This window comes from Maylandia zebra, linkage group LG7 (genome assembly GCF_041146795.1).
Source record: "Maylandia zebra isolate NMK-2024a linkage group LG7, Mzebra_GT3a, whole genome shotgun sequence".
Classification (NCBI taxonomy): Eukaryota; Metazoa; Chordata; class Actinopteri; order Cichliformes; family Cichlidae; genus Maylandia; species Maylandia zebra.
The window spans coordinates 61,664,880-61,685,648 of NC_135173.1; the positions used below are offsets into that span (position 1 = coordinate 61,664,880).

A 20,769-nucleotide genomic window follows, 5' to 3' on the forward strand; every position below is an offset into this window, starting at 1 on the left:
GAGGAGGTTTCACAGTTTTAATAAGGCAATACATAAATACATTTTAATATGCTAGTTTATGGTGTAGGGTTTCACACATCTATTCAAATTTTTCTGTTGTTTTTTTTTTTTAAGATATCACCAAATCACAACAACAGTTACCTCAGAGTGTTTTATAGTGAAGGTAAAGGCCCTATAATAATACAGAGAAAACAGAGGAAACCACAACAGTCAGACGGCCCCCTTTTTCCTAATTTATTAATATTTATACTATATTAATATTTTATTATCAGCAGTGGAGAAAGTATAACTTTCCAAATTACACAATACACACACACACACACACACACATTTATATATATTTAGTTTTTTTAATGTATTTTTTATTTTTTAATTTCTTTATTTTTTATTATTGCGCTCATATGCAGTAATGACTCCATACCAAAGGGTGGCAGACCTGCGCCATACACATGCACACAAATCACCATTAAGAAAAAGAAAGTATTTCCGGTTTAAAAACCAAACACGGGCTGAAGACGTGGGGAGGTAACGCTATTTAGCCGAAGTTTCTTGACATTTGTAAAGACACTTTTATCAAAATGTCGAGCAGACAGGGGGTTTGGTACGTGCTCAGTGGTCGTTGACGATAGAAGAGAATAGGCTGCGGTAGTGATGCATGTTAATGTGTTAATGAGCATGTGGTTCAGCTCTACATGCGCTGGTTTGAAGCTTTGACTGATTTGGAAATGCTACACGTTCACTGCTGCGTTTAAACAACGATGAGCGGTGGAGGGGACATTAGAAACTACGCATCCTCCTTCGAAAACTTTGTACCTTGGACTGATTTGTTTTTGGACTGGCACTTTGTATTGTAAGGTTAAGCCCCAACAGCAATACGGAGAAACCCCAAACATCAGATGGCCCCTATGAGGGGAGGAAGACAGGAAGCAGACATGCAGTGGAAGAGAGCAAGAGATGAATAATAATTCATAATTAAATGCAGAGAGGCGTATTAATGTATGGTTAGTGACGATGCAACCAGTGCATCATGGGAATTCTGGTAAGATACCATATTTCTAATATGTTTATGGCTGAGTACAAAAGTCTTAATTTTCTCTGAAGTGAGGTGACTGATTGGAATCTTTGCTGCTGTTTCATTCATTATGAGGAGACTTGGAATGTTCAGTGTTTCCTCCCTGCTTCATGGTGCTGGGAGAGATCTTCAGTTGCTAGAACTCACAGACTTTAAAATCATACCTTCAACACTGTGATGTTAAAATGTCTGTCATCTCACGTCACAAAACAAAACTGTCTGAAATCTAACAGGACAACACATTTAACACTAGAGCCAGGAGGGATCATTTTAACTCCTACCTGCAATAACAGCAGTAATGATGAAGTTGTTCATTTTCATCTAATTTCTGTTCCAATTTTAAGTGGGATTTGACAATATCAGTATTTAAGATTACTTTATAAGGTTATTATGATCATTTTACAACAGCCTTCATGTCAAAAGGTGTCCAAATAACAAGGGCTACGTAACCAGGTTTACTAGTGGGGCAGCCTATTACTAGTTTAGCATTAATTTCTACGGGGTCAAAATGAGGTAGGGGTGACGCCTACTGTTGCTTTAGAAGTCATGGCTGCTATAATTGCAGCTGACCAATAGATGTTACTGGTAGGATCCATCTTTGAGGGTTTTAAGCTTCAAATCATTTTTCAGTACAACCAGGAAGTAACCTCAAAAGCTTACCAAGGCTTTATTCACCCATCTATATCTGAATGCTTTTATGAAGACGTTTGGAAATATTCCTGTTGATGAAGTGTATGTCACCACGTTTCCTTTGAAATCCTTCTTCTTGTGCTTCAGTGTTTTGTTTGCAGTCATGACGAGGTGGGCGAGAGCTAACAACGTCCACAAACACAAACCAGCGGAGGCCACCCCCTGGAGTCAGCTGAGAACAAGACGACCACCAGGAGCCGGAGGAGGCGACGGTGGCAGCAGCAGCACTGCTGGCGTTAAAGGAGTAGCTGAGAGGAATCCTCTGAGAAAGACACAGCCCAGTGGGTCTGCTATAAAGAAACCCAACGGCAAGAAAAAGCAGTACGTCAGCGAGGATGTAAACGGCTTCCTGGAGTATCTCCAGCAAACGGGGCAGCACCTGGCTAAAAAAAGTCAGGAGGGAGAGCATGAGCTCAGAGAGGAGGTGCAAAATGCTCTAAAGAAGGACAAGAAGAGGGAGGACAGGAGGATAAAAAGACAGACCAATAAGAAGAACAAAATGGTGAGTTGTTGAAAGTCTGAAACATTTTCCCAACTAAGACTTTTGGAAACTCCCAACATGTTCACAGTAGTGAAGTAGTGGTAGTAATAGTAGTAGTTCACAGTTCATTGAATTAGAATACCTACATTTGGTCTGAAAAAATAAAGTAGACACAAAAAGTGAAGAAAATTGTGTTTGGTCCATTATTTCTTTGTTTCAACAATATATAAATCTTATACAACTGGAAAGCTTGTATATGTAAGGAAATTCCATTTGTGGTTTGAGCTGTAATCGTCTTACATCAGTTTAATGTTGGTAGAGATCCCACATAGTGCTCTCAGTACTCTTGCTGATAGATGGAAAAAAACCTAAGTTTTATCAGTTTATACATGTAATGTAAACGGAATTGGTCCTAGTAGGGAAACCTGCGGAACTCCACAAGGTTAACTTGCATGAACAAATTGGAGTCTATTAGATATGATATAAACCACTGCAGCGCAGTACCTGTAATACCTACAGCATGTTCTAATACAATGTTATCATCATTTGTAACCTTCACTAAAGCCGTTTCTGTGCTGGGATGAGCTCTGAAACCTGACTGAAACTCTTCAAATAAGCCATTCCTCTGCAGGTGATCTGTTAGCTGTTTAACAACTGCTCTTTCAAGGATTTTTAAGATGACAGGAAGGTTGGAGATTGGCCTATAATTACCTCAGACAGCTGGGTCAAGAGATGGCTTTTTAAGCAGTGGTTTAACTACTGCTACCTTGAAAAACTACAGTACATAGATTAATAGAGATCGGTTCGTCATATTTAAGTTTGAACATTAATTAATGGTAGGACTTCTTTGAGCAGTTATGAACAGCACGCAAAGGTGATCCTACAAGTGTTCTATGGGTTTAAGGTGAGGACTGCAGGCAGGCCATTCTATCCACTCCTGAATTCTGGGGTTAGTCTCTGATAAACCACGCTGTTTGAAGGCAAACATGTTCATGTTGGAGGATGGAGTTCGGTCTTAGACTGTGGAAAGTTAGTTAGCTGGTGAGCTATAGTTCAATAAAGATAGGGCAGGAGTGTGAGATACTGCCACCCGTGGTCATTTGGGGAGCACTGCAGTTGTTGAAATCTGCCACCACAGCCGTGAACATCACACCTGTCAGGAGGCTTCATGGTGGCTACACCTGATCTGGAAGTGACACTTTGTTCTCATTTCTTTAGCTGTAGTTGTCCAGGCTTTCTGAAGCTCCTTCAAAGTTTCAGTTTGGACGTTGGCTGCTTTTTCACTCTGCTTTAGTGTAGTTCGTGTTCCTGGCATTTTGACAGGAATCTATTAAGCCACTTCACACTGACGAACCAGTGTTGTGCCTACATGTAACTTTAGGCACAGCTTTGTTACCAGCAGCTCATCACAAAAACACACCACACTGTTTCTTTAGTTGAATCTATGAAAAAATCCTAGGATAACTAAAATAAGATAAACAAAAACAGTAAATCTCTGTGATCAATTTGGGAAGCTGTGAGTTGACATATAAATATTGAGCTCACACACTTTTCAATGAAAGTGTTCAGTGCGCATCAAACTGGTATATTTTAAAACGTTTTTAGAAGTTGTGATGTTTTTTTAAATCTTCGTGAACTTATAGAAATTCTGTTGACCCCGATGTGATCTATGATGCTCCTCTGAATCCTCACTCACGTGTCTCTTCTCAGTTCTGTTTTAACTGCAGGAAGCCCGGTCACGGGTTGGCAGACTGTCCAGAGGCTGACAGAGATGAGGAGATGGGCCGAGGCATCTGCTTCCGCTGTGGCTCCACTGAACATGAAATCTACAAATGCAAAGCTAAAGTGGACCCTGCTCTGGGTGAGGAATAAACACAGAGACTAACACCTGAACAGCTGTATCAGATTTGCCTGTAACACTGCTGTAACCATGCTGCTTCTCTCAGGTGATTACCCATATGCAAAGTGCTTTATCTGTGGTCAGACTGGACATCTGTCACGATCCTGCCCTGATAATCCCAAAGGACTTTACGCTCAAGGTAAAAAGACAGATATTCATACATCATGTCCTCGATAAGTAATTTCACACTTGCATGAGAGAGGATAGCTGGTTCCATGTTGGCAGTTTACTCAGTCTTTAAGCTACAATGGCAGGAGGTCTTCATCTAACCTTTTAGCTCTCTGAGGTAGTTTTAATCAGAAAGGAGAACATTAGCATTCAAGTGTTTGTGTTTTAAAGCGCCTTGAGGCAACTGTTACTGTGATTTGGTCCTATATAAATAAAATTGACCCAGCATGTTTTTATGCATCCAGTTCCTAAATCTGTAAAGCAGACCTATTGTGCTCATTTCTAGTTTTATATTTGTATTTTTGGAAGCTAGCTTTGCACCATTGAATGTTTAAAATAACCCTTTACGATGACAGAACTGCATCTGCATCTTGTGTTTTGCAGGAGGTTGCTGTCATATTTGTGGCTCAGTGGAACATTTTCAGAAGGACTGTCCAGAGCACCAGACTCCAAGTGAGTACCTTTGGAATTAAACGTTTGCTTTTGGGATTTCAGTGCACCTGAAAAATGATCCCTTTTAGATTAGTTTGCAAAATCACTCAGAAGTCTGATATTAATTAGAGAACATCTTTGGCTTAGGAAGCTGAAAATGTAAAGGTCTGTAGGTCTATAACAAATGTGTTTCTAGCCTGTGGTGTGGTGGGTAGCTAGAAATAATGGGAAAGGATTTGGGCGGGGCATGGCTGATGTTTCTTATTCTTTCCCTCTTCATATGCTTCCAGATAATCATGTGACAGTGGGCTGGTTGTCCAACAACATGAGTGCAGACCATGAGGAAGTGCACATTCCAGTAAAGAAAGCCAAACCCAAGCAGCCTAAAGTGGTGAAGTTCTAATCACAGAACTGAGCAGTGCTAATGTGTGACCCTCGTTGTACTTCTCTGACCCACCTCAGCTTCTGGACTTCATAAATGGACAGGTTACCCACTAACAGGGAATGAAGTCTTGTATACCACTGTATATGAATGAGATCTTTTTAATAAAAAGTTTTCCACAGCTACTTTTGATATGCTATAGTTAAGAATTCTTGTTGCAGGAAGTAGTCATAAGTGGACACAGACTAAGGCCCCTGCAATTTCCCTCAGCATATGGATTGCCCGCTCAAACAGTGGATTGTAAATTAAACAATCAGGATGTGATTGAAGGGAATTTTTATTTCACCAAGAATTTTACAGTCATCCACTGGGTTGTCTTCAGTTGTCCAATTACTTTTGAGCCTCTGAAAATCATAGGGTGTATAAAAATGGCCTAAATGGCTTGTGCAATACCTTTGTTATTAAAGCTGTCATTAAATAAAAAGTCTTTGTACAGCGGCTGTTACTTAAGGACTGTATGTGTGGATGTGGACTCCACTTGCTGCATAATCAGCACATGTGTGGTTGTGAGGCTTTGTGGAGCTGCAATGTGGAAGCACGGCCACTCAGAGGCAGTACTAAGTCTTTCTAAGCTTCTGTTATGGACCAGTTAAGCTTTGGCCTGCAAAATGTAGAGAACTTATAGTCAGTAGGCTGCAGGCCTTCCTCTAAAAAATTGTGTCTTTGATTCTCACAGCGCTGAAAGTCCTGTTTTTGTTTTGCATAAAAATCTGGTACAGTGTCAACAACCAACATCTTTTTCTCTTTAAGGGGTGTTTTAAAGCTGCAAGGAAAATTTCCTTCTCATAGGCATAAGGGAATAATGTGATAATATTGCAGTGTGTTTTCAGTTTTCACAGCTCACCAGGGGGGCTTATATGACTGATCAATAAGAATGTCAGCAGTCCGACTTGATAATAAACTGAACCTCAAACATTATACACTGGCAGCTACAGAGAGGAGGCTCACAGGAAGCTTGAGGAATAACAGATCATTTTTTTGGACTTTACTCAAATGTTCACTCCAGACTTTTTCTTTCAAGATGAAGATAAATCTTTGTTTTCAGTGCAACACCAAGGGCCTGTGTTGCACTGAAAACCTCCCCTGAGAGCACGAAGAAAAGAAATTACATCATTGATGATGCAAAAGGTTTCTTGGAAATCCAGTGCAGTCCTCGGCAGACAAAACTGCTTTAGTTGATGAGAAAAATAGTGGCTATCAATGCTGACCTGATGTAGTGCTGGCCTAGAAAGATCTTTCTTCTTGAGTTTATTTATATTAAAAAGAAAATGCTTTACATATCAGAACATAATAATCATCTACTCAACAATGAATTACAGTACTCCAGCCTAGAAGTAATAAATACATAAACTAGTTTTTCAACATCGGGATGTTTCTAATTTTAGAGATATTGTGCAAATGGAACAAAGCACTCCTACATATCTGTTTAATATGTGCATTGAAGGATATATCCTGGTCAAATACAAGCCCAAGAAAAACATCAGCAATCTAATTACTCTGGAAAGAGTTACAAAGCTCTATCTGAGCAATCTAAAGTCCATCATTGTAGCCCAAGAAAAATTCTTCACGAGTGGAAAACAATTAAGACCCAAAGGTCTGACTGTGCAATGTTCAGAGAAACTGCAACAACCCTTCTTGATCTTGGACTCATTACAATACAACTTGCAAAGGTTTGTGCAATTATGACTTCTAAAAGCAACATGTCAGCACAGAATCAGAATACTTTATTAATCCCTAAGGAAATTATGTAAAAGCACAGTGTAGCTTTGCAGAGCTGCATCTAAACAAAACATTAAAAACTTCTGGAACAATAAAACCAAAGAGATGTTTGTCCATAGTAACAGCAGCACGTTTGGAGTAATGGCACAAACACCTCAGACCAGCTGTGAACACAGTGGTGGAGGATGATTTGGGCACCTTGCAGTCACTGAGCGGAGCATGAACCAAAGTTTTCTAGAGTCAAATGTGAGGCCATCTGTATGAAACTGGGTCATCTACAGGGCAGTAAATGCAAGCACAGCAGCAAATCTACAAAAGAATAACTGAAAAAAGAAAGAATCAGTGCTGCAGTGGTCCAGTCAAAGTCCAGACCTCAAACACGCCCGTACGCCTGAAAGGCTGTGATGGGACCTTCATTGAGCTGTGTATGAACAAATGCCCACAAACCTCAATGAAAAGAAGCAACACACTTACATTAAGTAGTGGAGCACAATGATGACATTGACTCATCCCCATGCAGTTCAGTTCAATATTATTTAAATAGTGACAACAGTTGCCTTAAGTCGTTTTATGTTGTAAAGACCCTACAGTAATACACTAATGCACGGTTGAATTGTGGCTCGTGTCTAAGATAATGCAACCACAGTCTTACGTTCATATGCATTAGTCAGTTGTAACTAATCACAATTGTATGTTAAACTGATTTCATGAATTAGATCATAAAGTCCTCTGTTTCTCCATCTTCATCAGCCACATCTCTGCTTTACCTGGATGTGTTGTGTTCCTCTTCTTTCTCTGCCATTTCTCTCACCTATTCACAGCTATGGTTTTGGTTAAACCTGGATCATGCAGTCTGAGTTGGTCTCTCTCTGTGACAATAATGGACTTTAATGCCTCTGTGGAACAGATTTGGCTGGTACTGCACATGTTGTTTATGTTAGGGTTAGGTTAACATCTTGGCTTCACTTCCAAAAGAGTTAATCAAAGAAAAGTCTTACACAGGAAATTATGACAAATGTATATTTGTTTTATATGCTTGCATGTTAATGATAGTATATTTTTCACACAGTTGCTCATAGGAAGGATAGTTTCTGGAAATTGTGACACAGTAAATCATAGCAGAGTGAGTGGGGGAGAGTGGCTACCCTCATAAGACCCCCCCCCTCCCCCAAACACACACACACAGTCTGCACACAGCTGGATTCTTTCTCATGGAGGCAAAGTGAAACTGCAGCCAGACAGCTCCTGCACTGTGCCAGCTCGCAGCCCACAGTGGAGGATTACACAACTTACCAAAAAGTTTTCATCCACAGGAGAGTGTGCCTTATAACAAAAGCACAGAGGCTTCATTCTCTTATGTCTCCTGGTTCCAATTTCAGAGAAACTGAAAGGGGGCCTTTCCTCCAAGTATTGTTTTTATGATTTTGAATTGCCCAACATCTTGCCTCAGTCCTGTTCTCCTCTGAGCATGCATACATACGTAAATCTTCAGAACCTCAAGGTCATATCCCTAACTACCATAATGATGGCACCATTAAAAGTAATCATACACTACTCTTTTCGATATATTAGCAACATGGCTCAAGCATCGATGGTACAAACAGCTATCAGATGCTAATGGATTTTTGTACATTTTTTTGTAGTTGTTTTGTGTTTCTTTGCTGTAGTGCTGTGATATTTTGCACTCTGTACTTTTTATGCATTTCTTTGCTGTTGTATTCTTCCTCCTTTGAGTTTCTTTTTATCTATCTTCGTGTCTTATTTTATTTTTTCTGCCTCTTTTGTGTCTTTTTGGAGTCTTTCTGTCTGCTAATAATTGCGTGACTTTTTGATTTTGTGTCTCTTTGTAATCACTTTATATTTTTTTGTGCAGATTGAAGCCAGTGGTCCTTTTTGTCTTTCATTTTAAAGTTAATGCTAACCACTAACACTAACCGTGTTAGTGCAATTCTATGGATAAATGCACGTGAAATTTGTGCTGAATTTATAAGATGGTAAAAAAAAAAACATGGGCTAGTAATTATATAGCACTATTCTACTCTGAGTACTCAAAGCCTCATTCACCCAATGACTCACACATTCATACAATAACTTTTTTTCTATACCTTGTCTGACATTCTCACACATTTAGACTCTGATGAATACTTCAGGGACAACTCAGGGTTCAGTATCTTGCCAAAGGACACTTTGACTTGTGAGGAGGAGGCGAGCCACTCTACTCCCACTCTTCCTTAAAATTGAGCTTTAAAACATGTGTTTACTGTTATTAATTTAACCCAACCTATGATCTGTTTCTGACCCAAGTCATGTTCTCCTTCTGTCTGCTCCTTCTAGCATAGAATCTACCTCCATCTCCCCCTATTCCAGCATAATGGCCTCCTTCACTACATCCATGAATCTTTTCTGTTTCTTTGTCTTTTTATGTCTCTCTAACTTTGTCTCCAAACTGCTAAATTGAGGCAGGCAGCCAGTGGAGTGAAGCTAGAACAGGGGTTATATGCTCTCTTTGAAGAGTTCCTGTTAAAAGTCATGCAGTATTTTGTCTCCAGAGGGTTTTGGAGTAGTCACCCAATGTGTTTGTTCAATATTCAGCTCTGTAGCCAGGTGAATCCCCATTGTGTCTTGTAGAAGCTTCTTCACAAAATCCCTCCATTCCTTCAGGAATAGTGAATATTCTTATTCTTTAAAGATCTCCCTTCTTGGTCAAGTAGTTGGTTTTCCTGATATTTCATCATTTTTATCATCTTATACTGTTCCACATTTTGAACAAAATCTTCCATCTTTTCAGTTCGTATCTCAGCCTCAGCTATTTGTCTGACTGATGTTAGTGAATCCTGATTGAAAACCATTTAGCTGTTATTTTTAAAGTTTTGTATCGACTCCAGTTAAACTTCCAGTTTCATTTACATTCATTTTAGTTTAATTTTCATTTACATTTGCCATCTTGTGCCATCGGTTCTTAGTGGTGCTTTTTTTTTGTTTCTTCCCATTGTCACTCCTCTTATAAGTTCAAATATTAACCAAGAGTTTTGAGAACAGCGGTTTAACATGACAAGATATGTGGGATTGGTTACTTTATGCTTTTAATTAATAAAAACATATAACCTTATAATTAACATAATAATTAGTAGATGACCTGCTTAACCCCCTCACATACAGACATCCCAAGTCTTAAAGACAAACTGGAGGACTTCTAATTCTCTGATGTTTAACGGACACAATAAGCACAGTTTTCTTTATAGTTAAATAATTTCAAGCGAATTGAAATGTAGACCTTACCACAAAACAGGGATTTAAGTTTGGTAAGCAGTTATTTCAAGAATAATGGCTTTGAGAGGCTGTCCTTTCACTGATGTTCTTTCTACTATGTTAAAGCACATAGAAGTACACACAAAAGCCCACAACAGCTGGTTTTTTGTAGTGATTTACTAAAAGTGTGATCAGAAGTTCAGAGATGTATGTATGACAGATTTGATTTGGAGTAACCTGTACAGTTTCAGTTCTGATCTTGACGTTCATAACTACATGAATGGGACTGTGCTAAAAAAAAAAAAGACAACCATGGTTTCCAAACGGACAGGAAATGAGTGTATGCTAAATCCCTCCCAAAACACTGTCTAATTAAACTTTCATAGCTATAACAAGGTCAGACCCAAATGCTCTCGGTTTAGTATCAGCAAAAGGCTATCCATAAAGTTTTTCTTGCAGTTGGTAATTAAGTTCCTGTGGGACTAAAACTGTTCCAGTAGCAAACTACACAAGGTCAGACACAAATACATCTGAAGCAGTGTACAGTCCAGCCTGATCTCTTTTATTCTTTCAGCCTCAGTGGGATCCATTGTTTTCTTTGCTTTTTTTATTACTTGGCTGCATTTCCTACCCTGAGGTGGAGCCTACTAATGTAACGGGTTCACTGTAACAGTAATCCCTTCCTGTTTATCTATTTGCATTTCCCACAAACCCTTCACACTACACACCCAAAATCACTGGGTTAAAAATGTTCCCAGTTTGGTTCACTGTTTACACACTTTTCTGACAGGATCAGATATAATTTCCTCTGTAACACACTGTTGAATTGTTGGATGTTGTGAGTAATATATCCCAGAAAGTTGATTCTGTTCATCTGGATGTTGTGTTTTTAGTGGGAGAAACATTTCGTCACTCATTTAAGTGACTTCTTGTGTCAGTGCGCCCCAGGGTGGCTGTGGTTACAATGTAGCTTGCCATCACCAGTGTGTGAATGTGTGTGTGAATGGGTGGATGACTGGATGTGTAAAGTGCTTTGGTGTCCTTAGGGACTAATAAAGCGCTATACAAATACAGGCCATTCTTCACTCTCAGTTGACAGCAGGTTTCCCCAACCTAAACAGTACACTTGCATAATAACCAAAACTAGCATTACTGGCTAACAATGGGTCATGAACTCAGTTTCATAAACAGTAATATGCAAATTGTAATGGCCAATGATCAAGGGCCATGAGTACCACTCACTGAGAGTTGGAGAATGGCTGCAGTCACAGCATTTTAAGATGGTGAAAGGTGTACCCTTACCTTTACCCTGAGATTTGATTTTCACTCAGGTGTCATACACATCCTTGAACCAATGTGCTGAATCAGTGGTGTTCCAGGATAGGATAACAGAGCCCTCTCTTCCATTTCCTCTATATACAAATTGGTCACAGTGGGGGAAATTGGGGAACCAATGGCACACCCATGTTTCTGCCTATAGTACTGGTCCTTGTGTGTGAAATATGTGGCATGAAGACACTGGATAAGCTGAAGGAGGTTCTCTGCTTAGGCTACTAGCCTCCATGAACCAGTTGCAGATAAGTGGAAGAAAATGTATGCATGACATAACTGTTTATATCAAATGTGCAGTATTTTTTGGTAATAGTTTAATGAAACAGCTAGATATTCTAACTTGAGGTCTATTATATAGCAAATGCAGAAAAAAATGTTTAAGAAAGTAAATAAGCAGGTGTTCTAAAGGATATGAATGTTTGCTTGCAGGACACCTGGAGAGATGTATAATTTTTTTTTCTTTTTCTTGAGTCTTTAGTGATATTTTCGTAGTTTCCCATCATTCTTACCACACACACACACACACACACACCTCATCTGTTTGGTTGCTGGATGTCGCTGGGTGATGACGTACATCCACGTTCCCGGTGCAGCTTGTCAACAAAAACCCAAAACAAATTGGCGGACGCATAAAGGTGCAGCTGAAGCGCTGAAGGTAGGGCATTAATAGATGTGCTGTTCTCATATAGATGTGAAGGAGCGCTTCTACCCTCGTGCTTGTGTTTACAAACAACCCGTGTCTCACTCTGAGCTGAGCTCGCTAGCACTTGCTAGCTGCTTGTTCTTGTCATGTTAGCATACAGTGCAGTCGCGGGATCTGTTCTCAGTGTAAACCTCAAGTTGCCGCCAGTCTTGGAAAAGCAAAGATCGCTGACGCGTTTTAATAGTTGAGACTGAGTTTGCTGCAAGAAGCACCAAGAAGTTTGTTTGATTCGGAAACAGACGTCCAACTGTGAGAAGGAGCGCATTTCTTTTAATCATTCATGGGACAGTTGTTTGGACATACATCCTAATACTTAGAGTGGACTGTGAGAAAACATTAAACGAACGGGATTTTAGTACATATATTAGTCTCCCAAATGTTGCTGCTCAGCACACTTGCTCTGTAACTAGAAATCCTGTTCAACAAAGTCTGAGTTTAAAATTAAACTCTGAGTTGATCACCTCTGAGATGGGCAACTTTGAATTTTCTGTTTGAGAACAGCTGATCAGAGTAAATTTAATCAACTTAGAGTATGTTCACCTTGTTCACCTGCGTGCGTGAGTAAAAGCCGTCGTCAGTGGAGCTCTATATATGTTATTTTATGACGTCTGTTGTCATCATTTACTCAAATTTTCGTCAAGCTAATTATTCAGCTGTAACCTGACAGGAGCGAGATATGGGAGCCTGACGATCTGGAAAAGAGATCAGACACAGTTAGTGTGTCACCTTCTATTTTTAAATTGAGTCGGTTTTGTTAAATTACTGTTGTGTGTTTCATGGAGGAAGCCATAGTGATGCAGTGGTTAGCAGTGTTACCTCACAGCAAGAAGTTCCATACCCTGCTGCGGTCTTTTTGTTTGGAGTTCTTCATATTCTTCCTGTGTCTTTGTGGGCTCTCTTCTACTAATCCAGCTTCCTCCTACAGTACAATGACATCAATGTTACTGTGATTGGTCATTGTAAAATGATCATAGGCATGAAAGTGAGTGTAAGTGATTGTTAGCCATTTACAATGGACTGGGCTAAAATACATGTAAAGGGAGTCTGCTCAAGTTTTTATTTTTCCTTTTTCAGTTTGTAAAATTCTGTGTTGATGTTTAAGAGTCGGTGATGTTTAAGGCTTTCCAAGGGTCCAATTCTGTTTGTGATCTTTAAATTAAAATAAATTATAAAGCATAACCGGCCTCTAGTCACATACATAAAATGCGATGTCAATTTTGGCTACTGTATTGGCTAAAGTGGCAACATGGCTAAGTTGAGCTTTTTACAACCATGTTATCATAACTGTGTAACTATGTAACTGCTCTAATGCACTGATACACAGCCTTTAATTAGGTCTAAACACAGGCTGTGTGCAGTGGAGAAGGTTGTTGGATTGATAAACAGCACCATGAAGCCAGACACATGTTTGAGAGCACTGCACCTTTAATTACATCTTTCCAACATCTGCTTCAGTACTAAATGCTTATGTTAATGCTCTGAAGTGTGATGTGCAAAAATAGCAGCACTCTTCCAAATCGAAAAGCAGTCTTGTAGACAGTGTGAGGACAGGTCTCCAGTAGACCCACATGGACTGATTCTTATATTCCGGAGTACTCAAAGCGCTGTACACAACATGCCTCATTCACCCCATTCACGCCCACTCATACAAGCACTTCTAAACACAAGTGCAAACTAACCAACATTCACACGACGCTTGGGGAACTTGGGGTTGTGCCCAAGGATATTTGGGCCCATGCAGACTGGGGAAGCCAAGGATCGAACCACCAACCTTCCAATCAGTAGCTGATCTGCTCCACCACCTGAGCCACCCCTGGCTTGAAAAACCTGTAGAAAGTCAAAGCTTCTGCTGTTTAGATCCTATTGACACAAGCTCGCTTTTAATCATCTTGGCTTGAACTAAACAGTAAATGAGTTTGCTCACTGCTGATGTCTGCCAATTTTTTGTGACAAAAAGAAGGGCTGAATTCCACAACTTCAGAGAAATTAATGTGAAGCTGAGACATCCAGCCATGCCTATGCTTATAGCAACTGACTCTTTTTAGTGAGGTTAATTCATTTCTTTTATTTTGGTTTCTAGTTTTGATGTATTTTTTGTTTCCCTAGGTTGGAATGAAACTAGATACTTATTATTTGGTAATTAGTGAATACCCTTTGATACCTTGTTGTGTCCTAAATGTTATGCAACCATCTACCACGAGATGGAGCATTGTTGTAGGAATTAGACTAGCTGTCGTTTGGATTTTACAAGGAGGATGTCGAACAATTTGCAAATTTGCAAAACCTGTCGTAAAACTATTGCTGTTAAAGGTTGCAGTACAAGAAATTTATTCCACTGAAAAATTACGACTGTTTTTAACTCTGCATGTCAATGTCTCCCCGCATACCAAAGAAAACTTTAAATAAAACCAGCTCTGTTACCTGTGACTGTTCTTCGTCAGTTGTTTTTTTTGGCACTATCCATCTTCATGGATACAAGCAGTGGAAATGAGATTTCTGTGAAAGGTGGATGGGCTTTCCCTTCGTGACAGCGTGAGTTCAGTTAGTCAAGAGAGGCTCAGAGTAGAGCCGCTGCTCCTCTACATCAAAATGAGTCAGCTGAGGTGGGCGCCTCTTGGATAAAGTATTCCAATTAGTCATGTCCTAGTGAGACGAGGCTCCGGAGGAGACCCCTGACTAGACCCAGAGAATATATATACTGGATGGCCTGGGAGTGCTTCGATGTTTCTTTGGATAAGCTGGAGGAGGTCGCTGACAAGTTGAAGGTCTGGGCTTTCCTGCTTGTCTGGGATTTATGGTCCTGTAAATTTATGACCATTATCTGGTCATATTTGGTCATATTATTTGTACATTATTTGGTTGGACAGAGGAGGGGAGAGGTGGTTTTCACCGATGTGAGAAGAGCTGGCATGCAGTCCTTCAAGATCTTGACTGCACAGATGTCCGAGTGACATCTGTTGTCAGATGAAGGCAGTGTACAAAGTATGTGCTACAGCTGGTCTGTGGGCAGCTCTTGCTTACGGTTTTGTTGGTCCGTAAGCCACCCGCAGAAAAGAACGAAGTCATAACATACAAAGAGCTGAATTGAAGCAGAGTGTTAAAAATAATAAGAAGTGTCTGCTGCATCCACTATCTGTGCTTTTCAGTCTTTAAATTGTTGGTCTTAGAAGTTTTTTTGCCATTCTCCTCTTCCCGGGAACTCAGCTATGCGTCATGAAATATTAGATACGTTTACACCGGCAGGACACTGGTGGGACGAGGCACTGGAACATGTGTAAGGCAACATCAAGCATGCCCACAAAACGACACCCATCCCCTACCTGGGACTCTGCTCCTGCTGAAACGCATCCAGTCGTCAGGTCTGCCAATCCCCATGCTAACAGTCTCTAGCTTTTAAAGAGCCAGTTTTAGCTTTAGTTTCAAAAGATTTACATCAATAATGATCAGACCATGGTCATACAGAAAATTACAAATTTACAAAAGCAAAGAAGTAAAAACCATTTTATTTTATTTTCCGAAAAATACTTTGCATTCACGAACCTCTTCGTGGTTTCTTAATTTCTTTATGTGAGAGAATGATGAAGAGTTGCAAAATGAGACAAGCTCACTCTATCTATCTATATTTCTTTATGTCATAAAATAAAATAAATTATTGACCACTTTGACAAGTACAGTTACAGGTCAAGTACAGTGGATAGAAACATTGTCAATTTTTTTTTCTCTAATGAAGAGCACAAGCATGTGGCTGCTCGATGAGGGAATCCAGAAATGCGCTTCAATGAAAAGACAATTACAGACTGGAATCTTTTTTATTTTATTTTATTTTTTTAGGTGGTATGTCCTCTCCACTTAATCCCTTAAAGCTGGCTTGGCCAACTCGAGGCCTCGAGGGCCGGTGTCGTGCAGGTTTTAGATCTCACCCTGGGTCTACACAGCAGGACGCCGGCCCTTTGAGGCCTGGGTTTGGACACCACAGCCTCAAAGGGAAATCAGTACAAAGTTGTTCTGAGTGATCGTCTTTGTCCTGTAATCAAACATTTCTGTCATGCTGACCTCACACGTGGGGCCATTGAAAGGTTTGATGTAATGAAATGATGTTAACCAAATCCAGTAGTAAGTACCTATTAAAGTACTCGGAAAACTTAAGTGATCTTTTAATCAGTTTTTGGTCTGTCTGTCTGCAGGGATGCACACGTCAGTGCGTGAAATTAATCTCTGCTCAGACACCTCCTACTTCCTGCGGGTGGACTGGGAAGGGTGCAACTTTAGTACCGGCTTCCAGTTGCTGCTTACTGATGGACAAGATGCATGGAGAGGGGAAGGTAAAAACAAAAATCACTCAGCATGACTTCACAGTTTATTACCTTATATTATACACTCTTACCTCTTTTACATCACATGCCATTTTTATACACAGTCCTCAGTTTTCAGAGGCTCAAGATAAACTTCAAAGGCTTAAAGTCCTTTGAGATAAATGTTGCCTGGGACATTGGAAATTGGTACCAATTTCACTGAGCAACTGCTGGCAACCTCCAGTAACCACCTGCTAATCATTCCTGAAAATACATTTTTCCTTATCAACCGGTGGTTACCAAGGGGTCACTAATGGGCTTCTGGGCCTGTGTGACGGGGCCAAGTTGTTTTCTGCTGTTCTGGTGTAGCTGACTTGGCCATTCTGAAAGTTTTTGCTATATCTTTGATAGATGAATTTAGTTTGTTCTTCAGAAAGCTGCTGCACGCTAAGCTGAAAATTAGTTTAGAAAATGCTAAATGCAAAAAATAAAGACAAAGAATGTTTTGTTGCAAGCTCAGTAATTCAGACAAAAATCCTTGATACCATTTATCTAGACCCAAGTGACTTCTTCCGTCTCTACAGTCTGAATCTGAAGAGGGTCAAGAAGTCAGTTGGATGAGTGATGACTAAAAACCAGATGACTATAAACCACTGAAAACCGCTGTATTCAGAGGAACTGAATGACCTTTTTGGTTGATTCAGTTCAGAAACTAACGATTCTTGAAATATATGTGAAACTTAAATCAGTAATTTGTAACATACTGATTTGAGGGATAGCTGTAGCTCAGGATGTAGGACAGGTCATCTACTAATGGGAAAGTTGGTGGTTCTGGGATGTACACAGTGCTTAGTAAATGTATTAAATCAACACACAGTGCAACGTTTATACCACAGCAGCCCTGTATTTACAGTAATTATCAAAATCATTCAGGGCCCAAGCACGAAATATGTGAAGGCCTTATTGTAATCACTCCATTCATTATTGTAATTATTAAAGCAAATGAAGGGGCTTTTTGGGGGGTTTAACATATTTAAAAACTCATGAAGTATTGCACACGTGTCAAGTCTGGTGAAAATTTTATTATTATTTTTGTTTCAGACATGGGTGGGGCAAAATGGCTCGGAAAACCCCCCTGCACAGTGAGGAAAAATTACGTCCCCGTGCTGGGTTTCACATAGTTGTATGAAATTTGGTACACGTGTGTAACATGCAAATCCATGGGTCCGATAGACCCATGTCCCAAAGCCAACAGAAAGACCGCCACTTCGAGTTTTGGCACAGCTTTGACCATTTCCAGTTGTTGTACTTTCGAGAACTTCTCCTTGGGGTTTTATCAGATGAACTTCACATTTGGTCAGTCTAAACTGCAGACCTAGGCAATATTGAATTGTAGATCTTTTGAGTTTTTGTCAAAGGGCGTGGCTGTGGCGCCCTGGCAAATTTCAATTATTTGCCATCAAATTTTATTTGCTCTAATTCACGCATACATTGTCCAATCTGGACTAAACGTGTGGCTGCACTTTTTAGCACTGGAGGTTCCAGCCTCAATTCATTAACAGCAACAGATTCTGATGTTGCTAAACTTAAATGTGCCCACTGTACACTTTTTTTTCCCTCAAAAATCAACACTGTTTCCATCTCATTGAGTAACATGCTGAATTAGCTGCTAGAGGATTTGGGATAATCTTTTTCTTAATTTAAATTTTAGACATGATTCTCTTTTTATTTATTTTTTCCTATACAGTGAGGGGTGAAGTGGTGTGCAATGAGGCAGAGGAACTGGAGATGCCATTGGAAAGATATATCGAGGACGTGGAGCAAGCCTTTACAGGGAGAGAAAACTCCAACACCTACAACTTCACTTTGACACCTAATCCCCCAGGTCACAGTTCCACTTTGACACTGACATATGAGAAGATGCAGAAGGATATCTCAGTAAGTGCTGCATGTCTAACTCATGAATGAGTTAGACCTAATATCTCACTATGACACCCAGATAGCAGTGGGTTAGATAAACAGTGTAGTGTGGTTAAGCTGGCCCATTTTTGGCCCATTTTGAGTCGACTTTTCAGTCGAGCGACGGTTGTGGGATCGGCCCGAGTTTCGCTTTAATCGTGTGTTGTGCATCGTGTAGTATACATGGGGTAACGAGAAGCGATTAACACCTCACGACGAGCTCCCGATCAACAATTGTATGGTTGCAAGAAAATCAAACCTGTTTGAAATCCTGTCGCCCGTCGTGATGGTATCAAAGCAACCTCTCACACTGCACACGCGCAAACACAGAAATGAAAGTGAAAAAGACTTATTTAAATGTCAGCAAGCCTTGTATTTTGACTTTTGCACTACTTTTCTGCAGGTTAAATGAAACTACCATGTTTTCTGGTTGTCATGGTTCCTCAGTGTATTTTTTTGTCTTTTTGTGGTTATTGTGTATCTCTGTAGTGTGCTTATTTTTGTCTCTTTCTTCATATTTTGTGGTTATTTGTTGTAGTTTTATGAATCTTTTTGATTTGTTTCTTGTATTTTCAGTTGCTCTTTGTCATTTGAATCTTTGTTCTTGGTTTGTGGTTTCACATTTAATATCGATTAGTGGCTTTATGAAATATGACCTTTAGTATATTTGCACTGCTGGTGTTTCATATTTCGACAGACGGAGTGATGGTATTTGGCAGTTGACTGAGTAATGCTTCTGTAAAGGTTCACTGTGTGAATACACGTACAAGATTTAGACACAGGGCCTATGTTCTCATCGTAGTTGTGAAAAAAATGGAAATGTTGAGTGCTTCCATAACAGCAAAAGGGAAATGAATCTATGTTGCAATTAAAAAAAAAAAATGAAAGTACCATGTGTCAGTTTACTGACGTGTGCAGCAATGTGTTATTAGAGGTGACCAAGGCTTTTCTTCCGCAACAGAGAAAAGCCCAGTTATTCATCTGTCATAAGGTTTTGAGTCATAACATGAGCCTTCACTGTAATGTCTCCCTATTTCTGCTCCTGTCAAGCTCTGCTGATTGCCAGCAGAGCCCAGAAATGAGTCTCACACTTGGAAATAGTCAACCACTTCAGGGAGCACCTAACTTTAGTATTTTAGATGGTATCTTTGGACACTGGCTGCATTTTCTCTCCTCTTCACTCCTTCCAGTCCTTGTATCTGACTATTTGCGCACCCAGTTTTATCTGATCTCAGAAGCTGAGCAGGGTCAGATGGGTGAATACCAGGTGCTGTAAGCTATTATGCAGCTGTGGTTTAGGTAGTAGAGCGGGCCGTTTACCATTCCAGCGTTTTGAAGTATTCCTGAGCAAGATACTGAAACCTGAGTTTTGAGTGTGTGAATATTAGATAAGGAGCTTGCGTACAGAAAATAGCATGTGGATGAATGTGTGTGTGATTGGGTGAATGAAGCTTGTAGTAAATTGTGCTTTAAGTGCTCCAGGTAGAAAAGTGCTATGTAAGTATCAGTCCATTTACCATTTCTCAGGAAAATTGTGAATGTGAGGGTGAATGAATGGTGGAATTGTAAAGCGCTTTGACTGTCTAGAAAAGCGCTATATAAATGCAATCCATTATTAATATTATTAGTTGTTAATGGGAATACATCTTAGATTTTTAGTGTTAGACTATTAGGTGGGGGGATAAAGGAGAAATGCAACATTCACTCTTCTTGGTTGTAAATTTGGAGTAAGTGGGGGACCAGTCCTGAAATAAAAGTGTCTAGCTGTTAATTTATGTGAATATGTGAATCAGTGAGTCAGAGTTACAAACAGTACTGTTGCTATGATGACATTGGAAACCTGTTGCTCTCAATATTTTGTGTCCAGCTGGCCTGCTGGTGCCTAAAACCAGTCAACAACATCCAGTTTGATTAGCAGCTTTACAACCTACTGCCCCTCACATAAGCCCTCAGGTAACAGTTGGAGGTAGGCTTATGATGACTAAGAGCACAATACTAACTCAGTGAATACAAGGAGAAGATAACTAGAACGTTTTTCCCAGAGCGTCTTAGAAAAACCATTTTCATTTCAATATGTAATATTTCAGTCACATGTTATTTACTTACCATTTGTAAGAGTTGATGAAGTAATAGCTGGCAAAGGTTAGACACAGAAAAAACAGAAAGTGTGGAAATGCAGGAAGGGATAAATTACTGGTTTGTCTATTCAGTAGAAATTGCAGTTCCTCAAATGTACTGCGAGGAAATAGTGAGTAAATAGTGAAATGTAAAGTCTTCCACTTCAGAGAAGAAAAGATTGTTTGTCACGTAATTCTCCCTTCATACAACCC

At 39.8% G+C, this 20,769-nt stretch overlaps 2 protein-coding genes across 4 annotated transcripts in view; both read left to right on the forward strand.

Moving 5' to 3' along the window:
• Nucleotides 1-444: 444 nt before the first annotated feature.
• Nucleotides 445-5,623, forward strand: zcchc9 (zinc finger, CCHC domain containing 9). 3 transcript variants are annotated; one of them, XM_004572811.3, is made up of 6 exons: nucleotides 445-525; nucleotides 1,850-2,264; nucleotides 3,954-4,104; nucleotides 4,190-4,282; nucleotides 4,696-4,764; nucleotides 5,034-5,623. In XM_004572811.3, exons 2-6 carry the CDS (start codon nucleotides 1,866-1,868, stop codon nucleotides 5,144-5,146), a joined length of 825 nt encoding a protein of 274 aa, XP_004572868.1. In that variant the 5' UTR covers nucleotides 445-525; nucleotides 1,850-1,865; the 3' UTR covers nucleotides 5,147-5,623. The 3 variants fall into 3 exon arrangements, with proteins under 3 accessions (XP_004572868.1, XP_004572867.1, XP_004572866.1); XM_004572810.6 differs by lacking the exon at nucleotides 445-525 and adding an exon at nucleotides 564-601; XM_004572809.6 differs by lacking the exon at nucleotides 445-525 and adding an exon at nucleotides 626-1,039.
• Nucleotides 5,624-12,002: 6,379 nt separating this feature from the next.
• The window catches only part of xrcc4 (X-ray repair complementing defective repair in Chinese hamster cells 4), a 28,219-nt gene continuing 19,452 nt past the window's right edge, over nucleotides 12,003-20,769 (forward strand). The window contains exons 1-3 of the mRNA XM_004572807.3: nucleotides 12,003-12,140; nucleotides 16,373-16,510; nucleotides 18,228-18,418. Coding sequence (XP_004572864.3) covers nucleotides 16,375-16,510; nucleotides 18,228-18,418 — 327 coding nt within the window. The 5' untranslated portion in view covers nucleotides 12,003-12,140; nucleotides 16,373-16,374. The remainder of the gene's footprint in view (nucleotides 12,141-16,372; nucleotides 16,511-18,227; nucleotides 18,419-20,769) is intronic.